A 24,869-nucleotide genomic window follows, 5' to 3' on the forward strand; every position below is an offset into this window, starting at 1 on the left:
TTTTCAGCAGAATTTTTAGTTTTTCAGCAAAAATTTCAGCTCTTTCACCTCTTTTCAGCTGAAAGTTCTGCTTCTTCACCTCTTTTCTGCAGATTCCACTACACGGGATTCACACTGCATTTTCGCAGGAAATGCAACTTTTTCTAGTTTACTTTTGTGCCCTCACTGCACGCCCTCTGTGGTCCTCTCTGGGGGGCTGTCCCAAAGTTTTTAAAACCACTGGTGGCAGCTTTTATTAAAACGTGCTTTTATTTTGATAGTGATGAAGAGAAAACAACAAAACTATTTTGTTTTGCAGGTTTGTCCATGCAGACTGCATCATCCAGGCTGGGGAGGGGAAGGTGGGGTCGGAAGCTTACATCTGCTCCACATGCAGACCTCAACAGGATGAGCCAAACCCACACAGTCCCACATTGGCATCAGCTCCCGCCCTTAGCTCCTCACAGACTCCACCCAGTAGCATTCCACAGCCATCAGTTTCAACGTGCACAGAGGCTCCACCGGCCAGTCCTGTTGGTCAGCTCGTCCCTGAGGAGCCACCACAGAGAACAACAAAGTCCATCAGTGCACCATCACCACCAAGTCTTACGTCATCTCACCCTGATCCCATTGAGCTCCAACAGAATCCTACACCATCTCACACTGACTCCCAGGAGCTCCTGAATAATCCACTGTCAGTTCTTCCTCAGTCTACAGGGCTCCGACAGAGTTCTACAACATCTCACCCTGAAGCCAGTGAACCCCAACAGAGTCCTCTACCATCTCATCCTGAGGGTATGGAGACACAACAGAGTCCTCCGCCAGTTCTCCCTGAGTCCACAGAGCTCCAACAGAATCCTCCATCAGTTCTCCTAGAGTCTACAGAGCTCCAAGGAAGTTCTGTAATGTCTCACCCTGAAGCCATGGAGAGATTAAAGAGTCCTCCATCCGATCTCCATGAATCCACAGAGCTCCAACAAAGTTCTCCACCAGTTCTCCCTGAATCCACAGAGCTCCAACAAAATTCTCCACCAGTTCTCCCTGAATCCACAGAGCTCCAAGGAAGTTCTGTAACATCTCATCCTGACGCCATGGAGAGATTAAAGAGTCCTCCATCCGATCTCCCTGAACCCGCAGAGCTCCAACAAAGTCCTCCATCGGGTCTCTTTGAGTCCACAAAGCTCCAAGAAAGTCCAGAAACTTCTCACCCTGAAGCCACGGAGCTCAGACAGATTTCTCCATCAGATCTTCCCGAGTCCACAGAGCTCCAAGAAAGTTCTGTATCATCTCAGCCTGAAGCCACGGCGCTCCAACAGAGTCCTCCACCAATTATCCAAAAGTCCACAGAACTCCAAGAAAGTCTGTTATGTCAGCCTGATTCTGCCAAGCTCCCAGAAACTCCCAAAGTTCTCCCACAAAGTGAATGGAGCATGGAGTTGGAACAAAGCCCTTCACAATGTCAAACTGATCCCACAGAGCTCCAACAAAGTCCTCCACCATCTCACCCGAATCCTTTGGCAGTCCAGCAAAGTTCCTCACCAGCTCTTACAGAGCTCCCTCCTTCTGCAGAGCTCCAACAGAGTTCTTTACCATCTAGCCCTGTTCTCAAGGACCTTCAGCAAAGTCCTGCATCATCTCCCATGGAGCTCCAACAAAGTTCCTCGCCTACTCCTGTAGAACACCAACAATTTTCTGCATCCTCTCCCAAAGAACTCCCAGACAGTCCTGCACCATCTCACCCTCTTTCCACAGAGCTGCAGCGAAGCCCTCAACCATCTCCCAAAGAGCTCCCATCTCAACTTGTTTCCATGGAGCTTCAACCAAATTCCTTACAAATGCTTGAAGAACTCCAAAATCCTGCACCATCATGCCCTGATTCCACAGAGCTCCAGCAAAACCCTCCACCATCTCCCAAAGAGCTCCCACCTCAGCCTATTTCCACGGAGCTTCAACCAAATTCCTTACAAATGCTTGAACTCCGAAGTCCTGCACCATCTGAAAATGCAGAGCTTCAACAAGGTCATCCATCATCTCCCATAGAACAAAGTTCCTCACCACCTTCAGCAGAGCTCCAGCACATTCTTGTGCTGTCTCACACTGATTCCACAGAGCTCCCACAGAATGCACCATCTCCCAAAGAACTACTGTCAAGTCCTGCACAATCTCACACTGATCCTTTGGCGCTTCTAAAAAGTCCGGCACCTTTAACTGCACATACCCCACAAAGTCCTCGACCATCTGTCATGGAGCTCCCACAGAGTCCTGTAATTTTCCATCCTGATCCCATGGAGCCCCAACAAAATGTTGTACCTTTGACTGCACCTTCTATCATACAATTCGAGCCATCTCCCTCTTGTCAAACAGCATCCCATGGTAATCAAGAAGAGCTCCATCCTGATGCAGCCCATGAAAGTTACTCAGCATCCCACTTGGATTCCACAGATGACCAGAAAAACTGGAACCCATTACACCTTCAGCAGAGTCCTGCACAGTCTCACTATAATCTGGCAGAACTTGTGGAAAGTACTGAGCAGAATTCCACAGAGGATCAGCTTATGGACACAGAATCTCAGCAGAGTCCAGTACAGGGTGGTCCCACTGCTTTTACCCTTGCACATTCTCTACACAGCCCTTCAGCTCACAGTCCTATCAAGTCAGGGCCAACTCCTCCCAGGGTGGAGCTGAGGACAGAGGAGCCTCGGCGCAGCCTTCCACCACACAGTCCTGCACAGGACAATGCTATGCAGCTCAGTGGATCATGTAGTCAGGAGAACATTGTCATCTCACAGCCTCAGCAGAGTGCTCTACAAATGGACTGTAGTCCTATGCCACATAGTCCTGTGCAAGTTGGCATATCACGTCCTTGGAACCCCTCACAGGACACTGAATCTACACTGGACCAGGAGAGCCCTGGATTGAGCAGCCCTACTCTGCAGTATGGGGCTGCACAGGACACGTCTACACTGGACCAGGACCTCTCATCGCCAGCAAGATACGCCTCAGCTCCATGTAGCCCATCGTCACCACCACTCAGACCTAGACGGCGTAGTCTGTCCCAACCTGCCAGCCCTGCTCAGGCTCTCAGGTCTTCACAGCTTAGCTTACATACTTTAGAACTTGCTGCACATTCAACAGTCACACAGAAGTCCACCCATGCCACACAACCTGTCTCCTTGAAACATTGCCCTTTGCAAAAGAGTTCTAACCCTGATGGCCAAACACTGGAAAATAACCCTCCTCCCCTAAACCCCACCTCTGGCCTGGCCACAGTGCCCCCTGAAAGTAGCACGCTCAGTCCCGATCATTCCAGTCCCCCTCATGTCCCAGATTTCCAGACACCAGAAAGCCTTTTTCACATTAGCACTTCAGCCAAACACAGTAGCCTAGCTTGTTCACCTTGTGCTGGTGAAATGGAGGAAGCTCCTCCCCCAGCTAGCCAAATTCATCAGAATCCTCACAACACCCCATCACTCTGCATGGAAGTTGTGGAGGGAGCTAGCCCCACACATATCCAGGCCAGCCCAGCTTGTGCTAGCTCCACTCATGCTTACCAGATGCCTACAAGCCCAACCATGTGTCTTGAAGGCCATCCTAGCCCTGTGCCAGGGGAGAGTAGCCCATCAGCAGCGCTGGCTGGACTCATCTACCTTGTTTCCTGTCAGGATGAGGAGATGCAGGTAGCTACCATCCAGCCAAGTAATGGTGTTCAGTCAGAACATAGTCCCAGTCAACCAGACAGTCCTCAGCCTGACCTTGCTTACTCAGAAGCCACCGGTGGCATTATTTTGTCAGGTCACCAGCATGCTCAGGAGACAGAAAGTCCCCCTGGTCAGTCAAGTCGGCCACATATCCAGATTTCCTTCAGTACTTCACACCTGGCTGCAGTACAGCCGTCAAGCCCTCGACCAGCTTCTGGTAGTTCAAGTCCTCCACACTGTACACTGAGTGATACCGGCCCAGAGAGGAGTCCTATTAGTGCTGAAACATATCCCTGCTCTGCTAGTGTAGCTGATGTTCACACCAGTCATAGCCCAGTTAGTCCTGCTGGTCAGGCTAGTCCTGCTCATGTAGTAGTAGCTCACTCAGGCCCAGTGCAGACAAAAACTTCCTCATTAGCTAGCACAACTCACAGCAGCCCTGCACATGCTGCTTTTGCCAGTGTTAGCCCACCTCACAGTCCAGCTCCTGACACTGAAAGTAGTACTAGCCTTACTGGGGCATCACTGAGCCCCACTAGTCCTGATGTGGACACAGTTGCTCTTTCCGGTGGGGCTCAGCCTGATATTGGTGCTGATGAACCTGCAGACTGTGTCAAACAAACAAGTCCTGCTGCCTCTGTACCCGACGACTCAGCTGCTGTTAGCCCCAGCCAGACTAGTCAGAACCAAGTCAGCCAGTCCCCAGCTGGTACTGCAGTGATCCCCAAAGAAAACCACCAATGCACTGCCTCGCCAAGCTCCCTGTATCAAAGCCCACTCATCCCCACTGATGCTACTTACACTCAGGCCAGTCTGAGTCCTGCTAGCCCTGTCCATGCTAGTCCCACTCAGGATAACACTGCGATGCCTAGCTCAACCTCTCCCAGTGAGGCACCTCTTAGTCCCACATGCCCCGCCCCCTCACAGATAGATCCAGGTTTTAAACAGATCACCACAAGTCCAGGCCCCATGAGTCCTGTGCAGGCGGAGCCTGGTCCCGGTCCCAAGAGTCCTGTGCAGGCGGAGCCTGGTCCATGTCCCGAGAGTCCTGTGCAGGCGGAGCCTGGTGTCAGACCTGCTTCTGCCAGCCCATTCCACTGTGAAGCCAGTCCTGCTTGTGATTCAGTTAACCCTGCTCCCTCAATAACCAGCGCAAGTCCTGGTCCTGCTAGTCCCGTGAAGCCAGAACAAGGTCCTGGACCTGAAGGGATGTCTGATGGCACCATGGGTAAGTATGAGGGTGAGCGACTCAAGGTTCCCGATTAACACACCATCTGTTCTGAGGATATCTGCTCTTTTTGTTCACCCAGACACGCTGAGCACAGAGGAGCAGCAGAAGAAGACTGACGAAGAGCAGCAGGAGGAGCAGCCTGAACACACATCACAGGAGAGCCTAGCGGAGGAGAAGCCTGTGGAGAGGAGCGAGGGAGGAGAAGAACAAAACCTGAAGGGCCTGCCCAGTTGCTCCAGCTGTCCTAAAGGTTTGCTTTGCAAACATGGAAACATAACCAATCTAAACTCTTAAATGTTTACATTTTTCCGTGACTTACCCTTTACCTGCTCCGGCTGCTCCATCGCTGTGACTGTAACCAGGAAGATCCTGAACCTCCATCAGTATCCAATGTGTCCGTGTTTGTGTCTCTGCAGGAGTCCAGGAGACTCAGTGCCCCGCCTCCCCCATTCCCACGCAGCAACCTGTGTCCTTCCCTTTGCCCTCATCACCTCCATCTGTGGGAGCCAGCTCCCTGGAGGTCTCCCCCCATTGTCACTCCCAGCCCACCGTTGTAGAGGGCCTCCCACAGGAGGAAAAGCCTCCCAGTGACTTTGGAACTATGGTGGGGCAAAAAGACCAATCACCTCTTTGTCACATGACATCAGAGTGTGATGGGGGTCAGTCACAGAGCCTATATGAACCTGTTGCTTTGGTAACAGAACCCACCAAAGACGAGCACCAATCACAAGCTGAGCCTTCACAGGAGGAGGAGGAGGAGGAGCTTTCTGAAACAGTTCAGCCGTCAGACGGTCAGCCAATCACTGAGGAGCACTCAGACATGGAGGAGGAGCCAGTGAGCCCCGTGCTAGACTTGGACCCCTCTTTAGACAGAGAGGTGATGGAGCTGATGACATCATCGCCTCCCCCATCCCTCCTGCACCTGTCCTCACCATCCTCATCGCCACTCCTGCACAGAGGGAAGGGTCGCACCCTGAGGCCTCCTCCCTGCTGCCCCCGGCTGTCTGATGACCTCTCCATCCGCCTCAGACAGTCTCCCTTCTCCACTGAGGCCTCCCCAGAGACCTCCCCTGCAAGAGTGCCCATCACGCCGCCGCCGCTCACCCCACCTTCGCCTTCTCTCAGGACTTCCCCCCCAGCTAGAGAGTGTCCACCTCTCTCTAAGGTAAGCAGCAGCCGCCTCCTCCTCCTCGCTCACCCTTGCTCCTCTTCACCACTACTTTTGTTCTGTGTGCAACCTCAGGCTCCTCCCACCACTGTGCTCCCCCTCACCCCAAAAATCGGCATGGGGAAGCCTGCCATTTCTAAGAGGAAGTTCTCTCCTGGCAGAGCCCGGGTGAAACAGGTTGGTGACCTTTGACCTGTGTGTGTGTGTTTCCTTTACATATCGATTGTTGAAAAGGAAAAGCTGGAGGTGAATAAATTCAACAAACCTTGCACCTCTTGTCCGTAACAAGCTCCTCCTGCTGAGTGACACATTATACCAAAGTTCTGTAGCCAGTTAAAAGACACAGGAGCGTTCTCAACGCTGCTGCTGGTTATTCCTGCCTCCATCAGCTTGGGCCTCCCAGGGCATGATGGGAAGCAGGTTACCATCAATGTGCTTCATACTCACCTTCATCCTCATCCTCACCCGTCAGCCCGGCAGGGCATGCCTGACTGACACACACACACACACACACACACACAGACGTGCACACATTAACACACGTGCCATTGACCGCTGCGTGTTTGTTCTGTGTACATCGAGGTTGTTCAATTGGCACGTCAGCTACCGTCAATACCCAGTGCATGTGGTTGCCATGGTAACATTGTGTCGTCATGAGTTCTTTTTTCATTTTGTGGCCGCTGCATTTATGTTACTGCATTTTGTCCCCACCTCCCCCTCTCTCCTCCTCCTCCTCCCCCTCACTCAGGGCACGTGTTGGAGTAGTCGCAGGGCGGTCAGCCCCCTCTCGTCCTCCCAGGATTCCACAGGGGAGGGAGGGTGGGACAGCCCTAAGCCCCGCCTGCAGGACTCCCCGCTCTGGAGCATGAGAGTGGTAAAAAAGTGCACCCTAACTGTCACCGGCTGTGACTAACAGCAGCTTACTAATGCTGTCTCTGCTGTGGGTGTGGGGAAACGAGCACACAGTGTGCTGGCTGTGTGTGTGCGTGTGAGAGTGTTAGAGAATGTGTGCTTCCACCCTGCTGTGCTGCAAAGGTCGCCAATCAAACCCTCCTCCGGGTCTGATCGTTCTGTCATGTTTGCTTTCCGTGAATCCTCAGAAGGATGCCATGGCGGCTGCAGCTGCCTTTAAGACACGATTGTGTTGCTTTTTCCCGCCATTTTAATGATGTCACACAGATGTTGCAGCAGTTTCAAACTTGACTTCTGGTTTTGACGACTCAGCACTCGTGTGGCTGTACTGTGTGAGTGGCGGCACCTTTAGCGGCGGGTGTAAATACAAGTGACTAACACAGAGGCTATACTGGCGCAGTGAGGAGTAACACCAGCGTGAGGCTTTTAGGGACTAAATTGAGCGTGGGATGTTCAGGGACTAATGGAACAGCTCTGATTCCTTGGACGTTTTGAAATTGAGCTTGTGTTTTTGCCTTACCAGTGTTTCCAGTGTGACAGCTTTGTGACATCATGGATTTCCTCCTAATTCTCCTCCTTCCTTCCCCCGTCTGTCTTGTCTCCTCAGGGTCGTGGTTCTGGGTTCCCGGGCAGGAGGAGGTCCAGAGGAGGCGGCATCGGAGGAAGAGGAGGGAGAGGAAGAAGCCGACTGAAGACTCAGGACAGCGTGACTGTGTCACCGGGAGTAAGAGCACACCTGCACACTGATTGGTCCATGATAAATGATCACAGATTACTGATTGGCTGTGTGTGTGTGTGTGTGTGTGTCAGGCTGGGTATGTGGAGGTGTTCACAGCAAAGGAGGACGAGGACAACTCGATGCACAACACCGTGGTGATGTTCTCCACATCGGACCACTTCACCCTCAGACAGGTGTGCTCACCTGTGTGTGACATCACGTGTGTAAGCAGTGATCATGTGACATGCAGCAGTTAACCTGTGTGTGTGTGTGTGTGTGTGTGTGTGTAGGACATGTGTGTGGTGTGTGGCAGTTTCGGGCAGGGCGCTGAAGGTCGGCTGTTGGCGTGCTCTCAGTGTGGACAGTGTTACCATCCTTACTGCGTCAACGTAAAGGTCAGTACTCACCTACCTGTAATCTGATTACTCTGATTACTTCCTGACCCCTGGCTCACTGTTTGAGTGTGCTTTCTGCAGATCACTCGGGTGATTCTGACCAAAGGGTGGCGCTGTTTGGAGTGCACGGTGTGCGAAGCATGTGGTGAGGCCAGCGATCCCGGGCGACTGTTGCTATGTGACGACTGCGATATCAGTTACCATACCTACTGCCTGGACCCGCCCCTCCTCACGGTGCCTAAAGGAGCCTGGAAGTGCAAATGGTGGGTCTACCTGTCGCTCACCTGTGTGCACGTGGAGGCATCGGTCAGATCACCTGATCAGCCCTCCCTCGTGACTAAACGTCTCTCCTCATGTGAGTGAGACGACATCACCATAGCAACCAAGAAACACATTGGCTGAGAGCGTTTCCTCATGTTTGATGTCACATGACAGGACACGAGGTTCCACCAACCCTCAGCCAGTTAGAGCTCAGACTCTAATCACATGACGCATAACACGAAAACTAAGAGCTGACGGGTGCTGATTGCTCTCCCCTCAGGTGTGTGTGGTGCGTGCAGTGTGGCTCCGCCTCTCCTGGGCTGCGCTGCGAGTGGCAGAGTAACTACAGCCTGTGCGGGCCGTGCTGCAGCCTGAGCCGCTGTCCCGTCTGCCAGCGAGCGTACCTGCAGGATGACCTCATCCTGCAGTGCCAGCAGTGCGACAGGTAACACCCGCTCAGGTGTGGGGTCCCGGCGGGGTCATCGGTCCGGCCCGGGTTCATCATCGGCTAATGTGTGTGTGTGTGCGCGCAGGTGGGTCCACGCTGTGTGTCAGGGTCTGACCACTGAGGAGGACGTGGAGGTCGCTGCTGACGAAGGATTTGACTGTTCACTGTGCAGGACGCACGGACGCAGCCCCTACGGTGATCACACACACACACACACACACACACACATACACACACTTGTTTGTTGTGAAGCTTGAGGCTGACGTGTGTGTCTGTTTCAGGGAGGACGGAGTCGTTGGCGCCCTTCATGGCTCAGATCGTCTCCAGGATCAGGGAACCCGGTCAGTGCCCCACCCCACTACTGTGGTAGTCAAACAGCGGCCCGTGGTCCTAATCCAAGTCTCCCAGCCTGGAGGCTTAGATTCTCCTCTAATAAGAAACGACCACTGAGGTGGATCCAGGGTCACGTCGTAGTCCTGATGGTCTCCTGTCTGTGGATATATTCAATCTGTAGACACTAGGGGCGATCCAAACAGGCTCCCTCATGGGAGCTTTCTTCATGTGTCAAACATACAGCTTGGGGGCTAGAAGCGGCCCTCCTAGGGTCCAGTCCAGCCCTGTGGATGGCAGTAAAGCTCACGTATGAACCTTTCATTGATGTTAGTGTCTCAGAGCTCTGAAGGAACCTGATGTGATGATGTCAGTTTTTGGTTTGTTTCATGTCTCCAAACATCCAAAGCATTGAGTTTTCTCCCATCTAAAACAAACTGAAGCACCTTAAAATTCAGCCCATCACAAACGAGTGAAGTGGATCACACTGGGAGTCCTGGGATGGGCAAACAAATGTGCAGGAGGTCATGAAAGTTTGGTGTTTTCTGATCAAAACGGTCAGACGGCGGTCGTTCGTGCTCCTGGAGAACGTTTCCGTCTGAGCGCTTTAATCCAAGTGAAGCTGTTTGATGGTGAAGTGAAAATCGTGTCTGTTTGCAGACTCAAAGACGTACACTCAGGACGGGGTCTGCCTGACCGAGTCGGGCCTGTCTCACCTGCAGTCTCTGGTTGAACCTCTGACGTCACCGCGCAGGTGGCGCAGGTAAGGCCGCCGCCCTCTCGTGCCACACCGTCGAGTCGATGAGGGCGGGCGTGACGCTCTGCTTTCTGTCTGCAGGTGTAAACCCAAACTGAAGCTGAGAATCATCAACCAGAACAGCGTGTCCGTCCTGCAAACCCCGGTGGACGCCGACCCCGCTGAGCCGGACCACGGCAGAGGTCAGTCGCGCTCACCATTACGCTCTTCAGGTTCATGTTTCTTCTCTGACGTTACAGCATCAGATCAAAGGAGGTCATTCAGTCTGCGCAGAGGCTCTTATTTTGAAAGTGATTCTGTCTGACTTCCTGTCCTCCTTGTTAATAGACTGTGTTATTGGTCAGGTTAGGACTGGGCAATATGAACCAAAATTCATATCTCGATATTTTTTAGCTGGATGGCGATATACAATATATATCTCAATATTTTTTAATTAGTTGAATAAATAAATAAACTTTCCTTATTAAATCCAATAAACTTACTGGAGTGTATTTGTGCTTGTATTTGAGGATTGTGACACTAAATGAGGACCCCAGCTGAGACAAGACATGGATACATTTTTAAATACATAGTGAGATTGAAAAGATGTAAAAATATACATGTTCTAATCATTTGCTGGTGATTTTACCAAGATAGTTTAACTAGAACCGTTTCTAGGTTATACATTACACGACACATTTTGCAAATATTGTTAAGTCTAGGTAACTGGTATCTTTGGTCAAGAGGTTTTAGCAGCTGTCTAAAGCCCTCTTGTTCCACAGTTGAGATGGGGACCATGTCTTTAGCGATATGATTGGCCACTGCTTTAGTAATTTCCCCCCCACTTCTCACTTTTTCTATCATATGGCACAGCACGAGTATTTGAGTGTTGTAAGGTGGTCTGTTTCGCAGCAGGAACCTGGGAAGTCTGGGATACAGCACGCAGTTTCACACACTCTTCATACTGCACTTTATGGTGCTGTTGTAAACGGTGGAAAAGATTAGTAGTGCTCGAACCTTTCTACAGAATACATTATTCTGCTGCTCATCTGACACTTTGAACCCGAACCATCTCCAAATAATTGAGCCGTTGGTTTTCTTTTTGCCGACAAGCTCCTCTTCGCTAGCTGCCGTGTCCATCTTGTCGCCAACTGCAGGTGTAGCGATGGGGGAGGGGGTGTTGTGTTCAGTGAAGGAGAGAGGCGGGGCAGACAAACTCAGACGAGAGAGAGGCAAAATAGCGGCTCCATAAGTGTAATTATAACGCAACATAGACTATGTCGATATAAATGATATTGTCACATCTTATGTCTCGTATAAAAGTATATCGATATTTTTTTAAAAACTCGATATGTCGCCCAATCCTAGGTCAGGTGGTTTAAAGTCACATGATGCTAAAGCTTCCTGTTAGCAGGTGTACTGACGCTCTTCAGAGTCTACGTACGTAACCAAAGTTACCTTGTTTGTTTGGATTTAGGATTGTGGGCGGAGTCGTCGTGTTCTGTGACCTCGTGAACAAACATGTTCTCCGTGGTTGTAAATGTGACATCGTTTCAGCGTTAGCGCCACCGTCGTAAACTTTATTTAAACAGGGCTGAAAACGACGCTAATGATGTTTTCACTGCAGCTCTTCTCGACTGCGAGATGAAATCTGACTCCAGCCCCGAACGAGATCATGTTCAAGACGATGACATCACCAAGGAGCCCGATGTCGCTGACAGCAACAAGAAGAAGAAACGAAAACCCTACAGGCCAGGTGAAGAGGGGGCGGGGCCTGGGATACGTCAGAGCAGGGTTCTGTGCGGACATGTCTCCATGCCAACCTGTCTGTGTGTGTGCGTTTCAGGTATTGGTGGGTTCATGGTGCGTCAGCGTGGCGCCAAGGCAGGGGCGGGGCCAAGCCGCATCAAGCTGTGCAGGAAGGATTCGACGGAGATGCTGCCAGGCCGGGATGAAGGTGAGACGCCTGTCGCCTGTGGACACACCCACCTTTTACCCACTGCTGCAGTCAGAAACAAACTCTGTGTTTTGATTGCAGACGTTGCCATGGAGATGGCGCCCACAATCACTGACCAGACGTCAGAGAAGTCGAAGAAGAGGTACAGGAAGAAGAAAACGAAGCTGGAGGAGACCTTTCCCTCTTACCTGCAGGTAGCGCGCGCACACACACACACACACACACACACACACACACACACACACACACACACACACTGAGAATACCTGCTCTCTCAATGACTGATTCCTCCTCTCTCCAGGAGGCATTTTTTGGTCGAGATCTTCTCGATCGGAGCCGACAGGTGGACAGGGGGGTGGGGCCGGAAGCAGCAGCCATTAGTCAATCAAGACCAGCAACAGGTAACCTGAAAGGCCCAACTCCTGGATTTCAGGCCCCTCCCCTCTCTGGCGCCAGCAGGAAGGCAGCAGCGCTGCGTGAGTTACTGCTTTGTTTATGTTTTTTATCAGCATTTCATCCTCATTCGTCATTGGCTGAGGAGCTTGGTAGAGGATGATGCCACTTCCTGTTAAGGGACAGAAAGTGGTATAACCTTTACTCTGGCTTCTGAATTGTGAGTGAATCGTGTGTGTGTGTGTGTGTGTGTGTGTGTGTGACCATCCAGCCGGGTCGGATGGCGGTCTTGTGGATCTGTCTGACGTCCTGAACACCGACCCTCACATCCTCGCCACCGGACACCCAGGTATTCCCATCAGCCCCTTCACCCTCTGCCCACTCAGGGACCACACCAACGAAGCTCACACCATAACTGTGTGTATTTGTTTCCAGGTCAGTTCCAGGTGGAGTGCTCCCCGTCTCCATTTGGTAAGACTCCCCAGGAAGACCTCCTCCTCCTTTTTCTCCTCCTCCTCCTCAGTCTCACTTTAACTCAGTTTTGTGTTTCTGGACGGCCAAAATAAATTTAATAAACTACAAAATGAAACGGCTGCAGTTCCTCTGACATCCAGCAGAGGCAGCAGTGAGTCAGGCCCTATACAAACTGTCTCTGGAGATGATTTCCTTCTTCCCTTATTAGGGGCGTGGCCTCTTTGACTGACAGGTGGTTGTAGCTGTCTGCTAGCTTTACCTGAACTCAACCTGTGGGCCACATTTGTGCTGCTGGAGCCTTCCAAAACTTTTCTTCCTCTTCTGCTCCTGTTTGTTCTCCTTCTCCTCCTCTTCCTGCTCCTCCTGTCCTGTGATATAACAGCCTGAATCACCTTCTTCTCCTGCAGAGATCAGACTCATTCTTCTTCTGCTGCTTCCTGCTGACCTCCAGTCTGTCCATGTATCTGTCTCTCTTATTTACCCCTCTCTCTCTCTCTCTCAGCAGGTCTGGACATCAGCTCTGTGGCAGATGACGCCTCTTTGACTTCTGAGCCAACAGGAAGCGGTGGGCGTGTCCAGAGGGCGATGCAGGAAGAGCCTCTGGACGCCATCTTGAGTCCTGAGCTTGATAAGATGGTCACTGATGGTGAGTTGAAGAGGGTCTGGGAGGCAGGAAACAGGAAGTGCTCACAGATTCTAGAGCAGCTGATTGACGAGTGTTCTTCTGTTACAGGCGCCATCCTCAGCAAGCTCTACAAGATCCCAGGTAAGACCGAGCACCTGTGTGGGCGTCAGCGCCGTAAGTCAGCCAAGGGTTTATTAATGATGATTGACCAATCAGAAACAGGGACAGGTCAGCTGACGGCAGAGCTGAAACAGGAAGTTGGCACTTGGCTTCAAACATATTCGCTATCAAATGTTGAGCAGCTGCTTCCTCACAGACAGCATCGCATGGATACAGGTGACACTGTCATCCATGACCTCGTTAGTCCTGTTGATGAGTCGGTGCTCATCACCATCACGCTGTCATTGAAAGCTGATGTCACGTCATCCACGCCGAGCGATGCTGGAGGAAACCTGAATTGTGTGTGTGTGTGTGTGTGTGTGTGTGTGTGTGTGTGCGTGTGTGTGTGCGCGCAGAGTTGGAGGGAAAGGACGTGGAGGAGGTGTTCACTGCTGTTCTCAGTCCAGACAGCAGCAACAGCCAATCAGAGCAGAGTCAGCACACACATGCTGCCGCTGGGAGCAAGACGCACAACACAGGTACACACACACACACACACACACACACACACACACACACACACAGGTACACACACATTCAGGTACAGACACACAGGTACACAGTACTAAGTACTAAGTTTCCTTTGTTCTGCTCGATGTTTGAGTGAGATACAAACTCAAGACTAACTTTAAAAGTTTATTTCTGGCCCGCTTCGCTTTGACCGTCCAGCATTTTTTTTCCCAAACATTTCTTCGACCTGCAGCTATCTCGCCATCGTTTTTGTTGATAAGTCTGAACCTAAAAACAGTTTGTGAGGGTTCAGCTGAGCTCTGTTTGAACTTTCCAATCACCACTGATCACCTCTCAGGTGCCGCGCCGTTTCCTCGCCTCCCGCTGATGAACGGCCTCTCACCAGCTGCTCCTCCCATGATGCCCGGTGTCCAGGGTCCAGTCAGCTTTAGGGTCCTCCCTACCGAAAACCCGGCCCCCATCCAGGGCCCCACCTCTGCATTGGTTCCAGCCAATCAGCAGGGTCCGGCCGGCGAGGGCGAGCAGGACGTGCTGTCGACGGCTCAGAGGAGCACACTGAAGTGGGAGAAGGAGGAGAGTCTGGGAGAGATGGCCACTGTCGCTCCGGTGCTCTACTGCAACACCAACTTCCCCCAGCTGAAGCAGCAGTACCCAGGTACACACACACACACACACACACACACACACACACACACACACACACACACACACACACACACACAGTGTGTTCAGTGTGTTGACAAAGCTGACGGCTGTTTCCTGTGTCAGACTGGCCCACCAGAGTGAAGCAGATCACCAAGCTGTGGAGAAAGGCCAGTGCTCAGGACAGAGCACCCTATGTGGTGAGTTCCTCCTCCTCCTCTTCACTGTGTGAAGGACTCTGAGAGCTGAGGAAACGTTATAAAAGCATATAAGAGCCTGTTCATAGGACCTTAGTCCTGTGAACAGGCTCTTAGGACCTTAGTCCTGTGAACAGGCTCTTGAGTCCTTTTGAGTCATTTCCAGATTGTTGATCAAAGGTGTCCGTTTAAAGCAGCAGGGTCATCTTCCAGCTCCAGACCCTTCAAGGACTCAGACAAACGTCTTCAGTTGTCTGAGTGCGATCAGTGTCCACACTGTCACAGTGTCCATGTTCTGTAACAGTGTGGACACTGATTACAGTGGATTTGATCCCAGTACTGTAAAGATTAAGAACTTTGAGCCACGTGCCTGCTCATCATAACCCACGATGGCGTTCGTTTGACCGCATGCCGTTTTCTCTCTGCAGCAAAAAGCTAGGGACAATCGAGCGGCTCAGCGCATCAACAAAGTGCAGCTGTCCAACGACCCGCTCAAACGCCACCCGCCATCACAGCAGCAGCTGCCTGCGCCGCTGGGACCCTTTGACACTGTTTCCATGGAAATGGAGATGCCATTCAAGGACCCGCTGAGGCCCAAAGAGTCGGAGCAGGAGCAGGAGTGGAAGTTCAGACAGGTGAGCAGAGCCCGAGAGCTCCACACGTCCAGGTGTCTGTCATGGTGACGTAGCAGCAGAGTGAGAAACCAACAACCAGACTCAAGTCAGAAAACACCCGATTTAACAGAAACACAGTTTAGTGATGCAAACAGCAGTGCAATGCATGATGGGACACAGAGCCCTGCCTGCTGGTTGTAGACACACTTTGAGCGCGCTCTGTAAAATTAGTTATGCAAGTGTTTCTGCACAACAAATCAAAGGCAGCGCTCCCGGGTCGTCAGGCTGCACGCCACCGCTTCAACCTTGAGACTGTCGCGCAGACTAAATCGCCATAGAAATGACCCGTACTCGTTCCAAGGCTGGCGTTGGTTTCCCGCTCTCAGTAGTAACCATGGTAACCAGAAGGCAGCATGCCGTGGGGTGTATTTGTGATGAAGATGATGCTGTGATGTGCATGCCCGCTGAGCCGCCCTCCCTCACACTAACGTCTCTGATTTCATTGAAAAGGGAGGGGTTAAAGACAGAGGGGGAGCCAGTAAGAAGAGGCAGGAAATCCCCCCCCAAAGCAAAAAATCTCCAACAGATACAGATTGTCCCTGCCAGGCATCCGTAGCAGCTCCGGTAAGACCTCAAGGCCAACCTGTCGGAGGCAGACTTCCTGGATCCACGAGCCTCTGAAACCCTCTGACCTCACCTCAGGATTCACTGTGGAGCTCCACAAACCGTCAGAAACTCGTCAATTGGCCTTTAAACGAGCCAATGGGGCGTCAGTCAGAGCCGCCATCAAACTTCAACAGTTTAAATAAAGAGTGACGGAGCTCAAGGCCCGGAGCTGAGCAAGGGTTTCAGAGCTGTGGACCCGGCCTCAGCCTCGTCCTCCTCTCTGGGCCAAAGGACGGCTTAAATTTGAAGGAGGGAGGGAGGAAGAGGAGGGGTCAGCTCTGATCTGACTCAAAGTCTCAAGTCTGTGCTGGCCCAGAGCCGGAGGCCGCGGCCTGAGTCTGCCTGCGAGCTGACTGCTTTTATTCTGAAGGGGTGCGCCTGGCTCTGAATGTCTGCTGAGAACGGCTCAGGAAACTTCTGCTCTGCTTCCTCCAGACTCCCCCCTTACAGCACCTCCACACAAACACACTCTGTCCGGCCTCCTCCATCCATGCATGTGAGGGAGGAGACCTCGGGTCCAGACCTGCTCCACACTTACGCTATTAAAGTGTGTTTCCACACACAGCTGCTTTTTTCACTCGGCTTTATGGTTAAATCATGTTTAAGGGTTGGAAGAGTTATGGGGACGTGACTCCTGGGATTTTATTCTGAAAGTCAGAACAAACTGGAGCCTCAAAAACGTCCAGCAGAGGCAGCAGTGAGGCAGTCCCCATACACTCCCATCTTAATCAGACATATTTACAGCTTTGTTCTCTGTAGGGTTTCCCCTTTTGTAACGCCTGGTGTTATATCTCACAGTCGTTCAGCGTAGCTGTGCCTGTCAGACCTCAGTGTTTCTGGCGTCTATGCAAAGTCTCTGCTGGTTTGGCCTGTTTGTACTTCACAGATGGTTCTGTTTGTTCAGTGACGGCTGATGACAGGTGGAAACCACCGCCTGTAGTCAGGGGTTACTTACAGCCACCAGACATTGGTTGGTAAAAACACAGCAAACTTTACCCTTCGTGTTTCAGTCAGTTACAGTTGGAGCTACTATAATCTTATATTTAGTCACTTGTTTTCTACTTGAAGCCAGGCGTTACGTTAGTCCGGTTAGTATGATCCATTTTAGGACCTGTCCCAGAGGAAAGAAGAGACTGTGTGATGGCCTTCAGTCTGCGGGCCTTCGTGTACCTGCAGGGCTAAAGCCCACAGTCACTGCTGCTCTTGCAGACACTGCCCTCTGGTGGTGTTTAAGTGTGTAACACACTGAAAACCAGCCCAATCAGGATTTACACACCTGTAAACTCATAATACCTGACACCGCCCACATGTGGTCGCGGTGTTTCTAAAGAGAGGGTCAGCTAGCGTTAGCCGCCATGTTGACGTATTTGAGCTCCACCTGTCGTCCTCACGCCTGTCGCTCTGTGTCCGCCTGTCTCCCCGCCTGTCCCTTCTGTTTTTCTCTCTCAGCAAATGCGTCAGAAGAGCAAGCAGCTCGCCAAGATGGAGGCCACCCAGAAGCTGGAGCAGGTGAAGAACGAGCAGCGGCAGCAGCAGCAGCTCCTGGCCAGCCAGCGCCTCTCGGGCCCCCAGTCGCCTGAAACCGGCAGCTACAGCCCCGTGCCCCCAGGAGGAAGCGCCTCCCCTCAGCTCCACCCAGGTCTCAGGGAGGGTCAGCCCAGGCAGCACCTCCTGCAGGGAAGTTCTGGACCGGCGGACGACGTCTTCCTCCGGCCTCAAGCACCACCCCCTTCTGGCTTTTCCTCGCTCCCTCAATCCCCACATCCCACCTCTCCCCTTTACCAGCCACCATCTTCCCCCCAGATGTTCTCTCCCCCCTCCTCCCGCCCTTCCTCACCCTGGGATCCCTACAATAAGGTTATAGGCACTCCTCGGCCCTCCTCTTCCCAGCCTGGAGGCCCCGCAGCCTCCCAGCAGCAGCATCACAGCTCCCTTAGCACCTCCCCAGCCCATGATGTCGTAGGCTCTCCTGCTCCATCCCCCGACTCCAAAACACCTGACGTCTCCAGAAGCCTCGGGCCACAACCAGGTAACCCCACCCCCGACCCTTCAGTCAGACATGCCGGCATCCGAGTGGCTGAAGTCTACCAGAGGACGAACGTGCGAGTCCCTGCGCCCGAATCATGCAGTCGTCAACTGGTCCAGGGTGTTGTGTTTAAGGCCCCCATGCCCCCTCAGCAGGAGGCATTTGGTGGAGGAGGGAGGAGGGACCTGTCCAGGCTTACAGACCCAGGTTTTGCCCCCCCTCCATCACAGGAGCCTCCCTTCCCCTCCAGTCCACTGTCAGGTCTGGGCTCCCCCCACCGCAGCCCCTACGCCCAAGCGCCAGGCACGCCCAGACCAGATTACGCTCAGCAGATCTCTGACCCCTTCACCCAGCAGTCACCCAGGACCTCCCGGCCCTCTCCGGATCCCTACACCAACCCTCAGACCCCTGGCACGCCGCGCCCCCACTCTGACCCCACATACCTCACCACACCCCCTGCACTGAGACCGGACCAGTACAACCAGCAGTCCATGAGCTGCCGTCCCTCCCCCTCTCACCCAACCCTCGATCCCTACGCCTCCAACCCGGGCACACCCCGTCCAGCTGTCACTGACCGCTTCCCCCGATCACCAGGAAGTCAGCGGACCGGCGACCCCTACGCACAGCCCACAGGTACACCGCGACCCTCGCTGGATCCCTACGCCCAGCAGCCCTCTACACCGCGACCCCAGAAGGCCCACGAGCCATTCAGCCAAACCCCAGTCGAGAGCTTAGCTGCGCAGCCTGCAGCTTCCGTTTCATCCCCTCTGGCTCCAGGAGACCCAGGGACCTTCACCCCAACGCCCCACCAGGTAACATCACAGCCCACGTCCTCTATTTTCTGTCACAGAGTCGTGTCTTCTTCTACTCATCTTTTCTCTGGTCAGTTACAGCAGTCACCAGGAAGACAGCAACAGCAGGACTCATTTCCCAGAACCCCCAGCAGCCACACCTCAAAGCACCCTGGGATGTCAGAAGAGAGCGGCTTCTCTGCTTTGGCCAGTCACACTCCAGGTCATGATCCATTTGAGCAGGGTCACATGACACCAGGCCTATCACAAACTGACAAGATGGCAACCACTGAAATATCTCCTTTAGACGGGCCAATGAGCGTGATGCCTCAGCTTGGTGACTCAGGGGAGAAGCTGAGACAGGTGAGACAGGTGTTTTAAGTCCATGTTTGTCTGGTTGAGTGTTGCTGGTTCTCATGTGTTTAGCGAGTTCATCTGTCCTCCTGTTTTCTCTGCAGCGTCAGCGGCTTCGGGAGCTCATCCTGAGGCAGCAACAGCAGAAGAGCACGTTACGGCAGGAGAAGGGTCTGCAGGAACCGGCTCCTGGACTTGCTGCACCCCCCGCTGCTCCAACAGGATCCTCCGCTGGTTCTAACAGCTGGTCCCAGGAAGACTCCTCCAGCTCCAACTCCACCACTTCTCCTGTCCAGACAGACCCATTTGGGCGCCCTCCGCCCCCGTATCCTGGTACAATACGGTCTGCCGGGGCTCCAGCCCTGAGGTTCCCTGGAGTGTTCCCAAGAGAGCAGCAGAGGGGTTTCGCGCCCATCGAGGCTTCTTTCCCCAGACAGAGCCTCCCCAGAGAGCTGGGTGTCCGAGGACCAGGATTGAGGTGAGAGGAGCAGAAGAGTCCTGGTTGAGATCTGATGGCTTTTACTTTTTGTGTGTTTGTGACTTACACTTGCTCCCCTCTACAGGTTTGGAGCTCCAGCTGGCCTCCATGAGACTTTCCTGCGTGCACCCCTAGGATCAACGCCTGCCTCTGGGCTCGGTGCTGTGGAGGTTCCCGTTCAGATGAGGAGGCCAGTGCCCGGGGACTTCACCGCCATCCGTCCCCACGGGACTCCAAACCCTCACCCGCACATGATGCAAGGTCACCACAACTCCTCTGATTGGTGGATGAATCAAAAATGTTGAAAATGAACTTGATTGATAAAAAAATTCTTTCCCCTCAGGTGTCCCCCAGCCCTTCCTCCCTCGCTCCCTCTCTATCCAGCAGCACAGCATCATGGGACAGCCCTACATTGAGCTTCGACATCGCACTCCAGAGAACCGCCTGAGGCTGCCCTTCTCTCTTCCTTCAGCCACGGAACCCGAGGCCCCTCTCCTGCACCCCAGAGACCCCCACCCACCTGCCATCAGATCTGGTCCTGGGACCAGGATGGGTGAGACGCTGATGGCTCAGCAGATGATCACAGCGGGTGCCGTGGAGCAGCTGAACCAGCAGGGTCCTCAGCAGCAGCACCTTGGCCACACAGCGGCTCTGACTCAGCCCGGCGAGCCGGCACTCTCGGGAGCCGATGGAATCGAGGAGCACCTGGAAGGGGAGGACTCGGCTGTGAAGGACCTGGAGGATGTAGAAGTGAAGGATCTGGTTGATCTGAACCTAAACCTCGACCCTGAAGATGGTATGAGCGTTCGAGTCCGGGTCCAGTTTATTTCACCTTCGCTAAATCCAGAAATTACACCTGATCTGAAGCAAGTTATCGATACTTCTTCACCTTGACTGACTTCTCCTCTAACTGTGTTTCAGGTAAAGAAGACCTGGACCTGGGTCCCAATGACCTCCATCTCGATGACTTCCTGCTGTCGGGGAAGTTTGACCTGATCGCCTATGCCGACCCTGAGCTCAACCTGGAGGACAAGAAGGACATGTTCAACGAGGAGCTGGATCTGGGAGAACCAGCAGAGGAGAAGGAGAGCGGAGAGAGGAAGGATGGAGTTGGTGGTTCTAGAAAGACTGACAGCAGCTCCCACCTGGTCGGACAGATCAAACAGGAAGTGAGGGACGACAGCAAGACAGAGGTGGCTCCACCTGGGGTCATCGCCACCAGCAAACCCCTGGGAGCTCTAGGACTTGAGGTTTCCTCTGTCCATCACATCAAGGTGGGACATTTTCAATTTATCAATAATAAATATTAAGCAATAATCAGTTCAATAAGGAGAACATAATAAATAACCCACCACTGCCTCCAGGAAAAGCTGGAGGACTCTGGTTCTGTTTCAGGGCCCTTGTCATCCCTCCAGCCCCAGGAGCAGGTACCATCCATGGGCATGGTATCCAGAGTTCAGCCCCCTGTGACCACAGGTAAACAAACACGAGCCTGAGCTGCCCCCTCGTGTTATTGACCAATCATTGATCTAATCAGCAGATTTGAAATGAAGAACTGTTTCTGGTTGCTCTTCCTCTCCCAGGACAACAGCCTGTCTTCCAGCAGCAGCAGAGGCCTTTTGGGCCCCCCTCATCCTCGCCTCAACTCACCCCTCACCCTCAGGCTGTCTCAGTGTCTCCTCACACCAGTCTGCCTGCTCAGGACCCGCAAGGCCCGCCTCACCCGCTGCCTCTCCAGCCTCCTCACCTCCTCACCACTCAGACCCAATCTCCACATATGGGGACCTCCACGCAGAGCCAGACCCAGGGTACCTTTGCTCAGACCCAGGTCCAGAACCAAAATAAACAAAGGCCTCTGCTTCTGGAGGAGCAGCCGCTTCTTCTGCAGGACCTCCTGGACCAAGAGCGCCAGGAGCAGCAGCAACAGAAACAGATGCAGGCCCTGATCAGACAACGCTCCACCACAGACTCTGCGTTCCCTGGTGTGGGTAAGTCCAGAACCTCTGAAACTCCCCCCTGAAGCACCATTGGACTGTTGTTCTCATGAAGCACCTTCTGAACTCATGTGTTCTTGTTTTGTCCTGCAGACTTTGACTCCATTACCGACCCCATTATGAAGGCAAAGATGGTGGCTTTGAAAGGCATAAACAAAGTGATGTCTCAGGGAAACCTGGGTCTGAATCCCATGGTCATCAACAGGTATGACCTTCTGACCTCTGACTTCAGTGTTCTCTGTGAACGTTCCCTCTCCCAGCTTTATTTGAAGTCTTTGTCTGTGTCTGCGTCAGGTTCCAGCAGCCTCCAGGAGCCCCGGGTCCTGAGGTCCCCCCTCAGCCTCCACACCTGGTAGGACAGGTATGTTGAAGGACTCGGACACAGTAACTGAACACACAGGACAGAGCTTTTCTCTAACATGTCTGCGGTCTTTCTCTGTGTCAGGAGGGGAAGGTGAACCCTCAGCTGGTGCGACCCACCCCCCCAAGCTTTGGCCCCGGGTTCAGCAGTGAGTATCAGAAACCAATCAGAGCAGCATGAACAGGTTATTGTACATGCAGAGCAGTGGTTCTAACACAAAGCCCGGTGAGAGCCTTATACAGTCACATAGAATCTGAAGGAGACCAACTGGTTTCTGTTTGGTTCCATTAAAAATGACTGGAGTGACTGAACGTGTGTTTTACCTGGGTGGCTGTAGCTGAGTAGAGAGAGCAGAGCCTAACCCTAACCCCGAGTTGTTCTTGAATGTTAGGTAGAAACGTGTGCTTGTAGGAACGATGAATGAGGCAAGTTGTATAAAGTGCTTTGGGTGCTCAGAGTAGAAATGTGCCAATTCAGTTTAAATGTCCTATAATAACCTTCAGATCCACACTTTCTAATCTCTAACTAAAACACAACCAACACGATGAAGAGGATCTTCCTCAGGCACAGAGGAGAAAGATCAGGCACTCGTTTACAACGTGTAAACGTTCAAAGTTCAGTTCTTTCTGGAGCCTGTGCAGACAGCAGAAACAGCAGCATGCGATCAAAGAGAAACTTTGATCGCATGCTGCTGTTTCTTCTCAGCCACATGTGAGCGAGGTCAGATTCCTTCTTGTCCTCATCACTAAACTCTGAGTCCTTCTTTTCCCAGATGAGCCCAAGCGGCCGCAGTACGAGGACTGGCTCGGAGAGACACAGCAGCTCCTGCAGATGCAGCAGCGCCTCCTGGAGGATCAGATCGCTGCCCACCGCAAGACCAAGAAGGCTCTGTCAGCCAAACAGAGAACTGCCAAGAAGGCGGGCCGTGTCTTCGCAGAGGAGGACGCCGCCCAGCTACGCTACATCAGCGAGCAGCAGGGAGTGGTCCAGAAACAGCTAGAGCAGGTAACGCAGCTGATCCCAGTGCAGAATAAATCCAGATTATCAGATCAGACTGTGAACTCAAGGTAGAGGCCGGCCGGGGGCAGCTATTGAGGCAGTGAAATCTGTAAGCGACTATTTTCAGTGGCGGATTGATCCACAGTGAGTGCTTCTTGTCTGTGTTCAGATCCGGAAGCAGCAGAAGGACCATGCAGAGCTCATCGAGGACTACCGGACAAAACATCCTCAGAGGGGTCTACAGCAGCAACCGGCACCCTCCCTCCCTCAGAAGCTGCTCTCACAGCCCATCGTGCCCCTGCAACCCCACCCGGGCGGCCCCGCACCGGCCCATCTCCCAAACGTACCTCCCGCCTGGACTCCAGGGGGTGGGGCTCCAGGGGTGATGGGGCAGAGGATGCCGCCTCATCTACCCCTTCAACTCCCTGCCGGCCTACCCAACACCCCCCAAGTACCCCCACACACTCAGGCGCCCTCTGCCATGGTGCCGGGCCTTGCAGCTCAGACGGCAGGCTTTACTGCCGCCTCCCGGGGCCCCGCTGGAGGTCCCAATGGAGCCACAGTGGACGGAGCTGGCCCCGCCCCTCAGGTAACAAACATGGCTGCTGCACACCACTATGATCTAGACCTGATCCAGAACCAGACTTGCATCGTAAATCAGTAGATGGGGAGGGGGGATTATCTCCCTATGTTTGAGCCCTCATACCTTCGTCAGCACAGGAGACCCCACAGGAAGTTCAGTCTAACGGCGGTCAACATCTGGATTTGTCAGTTCATCTTTTCTGTATGTCTGAACATCTGTATTAGGGAAGCGAATGAGGGTGGGTGGGGCTTTTTAACAGCTGGAGGAACCCTGCAGTAACACTGGTTCATGTGAGCTTACACTCTAAAACAAAAGTAAAGGCGGTTCCTGGGCGCTGGTTAACCCCTCTGACTCCGCCTCCTCTGCAGGTCAAGTTTGACGACAACAACCCGTTCAGCGAGGGTTTCCAGGAGAGGGAGAGGAGGGAGAGGCTGAGGGAGCAGCAGGAGAGGCAGCGGGTTCAGCTCATGCAGGAGGTAAAACATCACGGAGGAGGAGGAGCAGAGCGAGCTGGGTCAGGCCTCAGTCAGCAGAGCTCCTCCTCATAAAGCACGTCTCCTCTGACACCACACGTTCTGTTTAACCACAACAGGAAGACGTTCATGCTCTCACACCTGGAGCACGTCCTGGTTAAGAACCACGAAGAGTTAAACGTAAAGATGAGTGAGACGGAGTGCAGTGTGCTTCCTAAAACACACTGAGAGCATTAGACCGGAGTCGGTGTTAAAGAGTAAACCAGTTTAAGCAGATGGGTTTAGACTCTAATAAGGGAAGAGAGACGGTATTGCTGATGTCAGGAGGAAGTGAATCCCAAAGTTGGGGAGCAAAGCAGCTGAAAGCTCTGTTCCTCTTAGTGGTGAGACGGGAGCAATGAGGTGACGACCAGGCCAGGTTATGGATACCTGTGAAAGTGAAGGAGACTCGAGCATCTTCAGGCAGTGGAGCTGATGAAGAACAGGGTGATGTGCTTTCTGGAGGCTGTGCGAGTTATGATTGCGAGAAATCAGAATTACAGTATCTGAGAAATGACAAGGATAGCAGCAGCATGTGGGGCGAGGAAAGGAAGAAGTCTAAGTATGCAGACCAGGAGGAACGACAAAGTGCTGTGGAGGAGGACACCCAGACTGTTACCCTGAGGGAAGGGGGGGGGGGGGTCGTCGAGGAGTTGTCAGTAATAATGGAAAACCTGTAACCTGTGCTGACAAGCTT

At 52.9% G+C, this 24,869-nt stretch overlaps 1 protein-coding gene across 8 annotated transcripts in view; it reads left to right on the forward strand.

Moving 5' to 3' along the window:
* Positions 1-24,869, forward strand: part of kmt2ca (lysine (K)-specific methyltransferase 2Ca) — a 56,238-nt gene that overhangs the window by 15,139 nt on the left and 16,230 nt on the right. For 3 of the 8 annotated variants that reach the window (XM_039617198.1, XM_039617200.1, XM_039617204.1), the window contains 40 exons: positions 299-4,905; positions 4,988-5,158; positions 5,325-6,073; positions 6,152-6,253; positions 6,825-6,950; positions 7,596-7,712; positions 7,799-7,900; positions 7,997-8,101; positions 8,183-8,364; positions 8,643-8,807; positions 8,896-9,005; positions 9,092-9,151; positions 9,801-9,903; positions 9,979-10,079; positions 11,504-11,632; positions 11,723-12,027; positions 12,135-12,309; positions 12,498-12,575; positions 12,662-12,697; positions 13,203-13,346; positions 13,434-13,466; positions 13,841-13,963; positions 14,293-14,610; positions 14,724-14,797; positions 15,223-15,429; positions 15,919-16,032; positions 17,524-18,912; positions 18,988-19,254; positions 19,350-19,723; positions 19,809-19,984; positions 20,067-20,519; positions 20,645-20,997; positions 21,088-21,199; positions 21,307-21,711; positions 21,811-21,922; positions 22,012-22,078; positions 22,163-22,226; positions 22,851-23,083; positions 23,247-23,666; positions 24,029-24,136. In XM_039617198.1, coding sequence (XP_039473132.1) covers positions 299-4,905; positions 4,988-5,158; positions 5,325-6,073; positions 6,152-6,253; positions 6,825-6,950; positions 7,596-7,712; positions 7,799-7,900; positions 7,997-8,101; positions 8,183-8,364; positions 8,643-8,807; positions 8,896-9,005; positions 9,092-9,151; positions 9,801-9,903; positions 9,979-10,079; positions 11,504-11,632; positions 11,723-12,027; positions 12,135-12,309; positions 12,498-12,575; positions 12,662-12,697; positions 13,203-13,346; positions 13,434-13,466; positions 13,841-13,963; positions 14,293-14,610; positions 14,724-14,797; positions 15,223-15,429; positions 15,919-16,032; positions 17,524-18,912; positions 18,988-19,254; positions 19,350-19,723; positions 19,809-19,984; positions 20,067-20,519; positions 20,645-20,997; positions 21,088-21,199; positions 21,307-21,711; positions 21,811-21,922; positions 22,012-22,078; positions 22,163-22,226; positions 22,851-23,083; positions 23,247-23,666; positions 24,029-24,136 — 13,069 coding nt within the window. The remainder of the gene's footprint in view (positions 1-298; positions 4,906-4,987; positions 5,159-5,324; positions 6,074-6,151; positions 6,254-6,824; positions 6,951-7,595; positions 7,713-7,798; positions 7,901-7,996; positions 8,102-8,182; positions 8,365-8,642; positions 8,808-8,895; positions 9,006-9,091; positions 9,152-9,800; positions 9,904-9,978; positions 10,080-11,503; positions 11,633-11,722; positions 12,028-12,134; positions 12,310-12,497; positions 12,576-12,661; positions 12,698-13,202; positions 13,347-13,433; positions 13,467-13,840; positions 13,964-14,292; positions 14,611-14,723; positions 14,798-15,222; positions 15,430-15,918; positions 16,033-17,523; positions 18,913-18,987; positions 19,255-19,349; positions 19,724-19,808; positions 19,985-20,066; positions 20,520-20,644; positions 20,998-21,087; positions 21,200-21,306; positions 21,712-21,810; positions 21,923-22,011; positions 22,079-22,162; positions 22,227-22,850; positions 23,084-23,246; positions 23,667-24,028; positions 24,137-24,869) is intronic. The other 5 variants (XM_031760429.2, XM_039617201.1, XM_039617199.1 and 2 more) reach the window with 5 other exon arrangements.

Source organism: Oreochromis aureus, linkage group 9 (assembly GCF_013358895.1).
Source record: "Oreochromis aureus strain Israel breed Guangdong linkage group 9, ZZ_aureus, whole genome shotgun sequence".
In the NCBI taxonomy this organism is placed as follows: domain Eukaryota; kingdom Metazoa; phylum Chordata; class Actinopteri; order Cichliformes; family Cichlidae; genus Oreochromis; species Oreochromis aureus.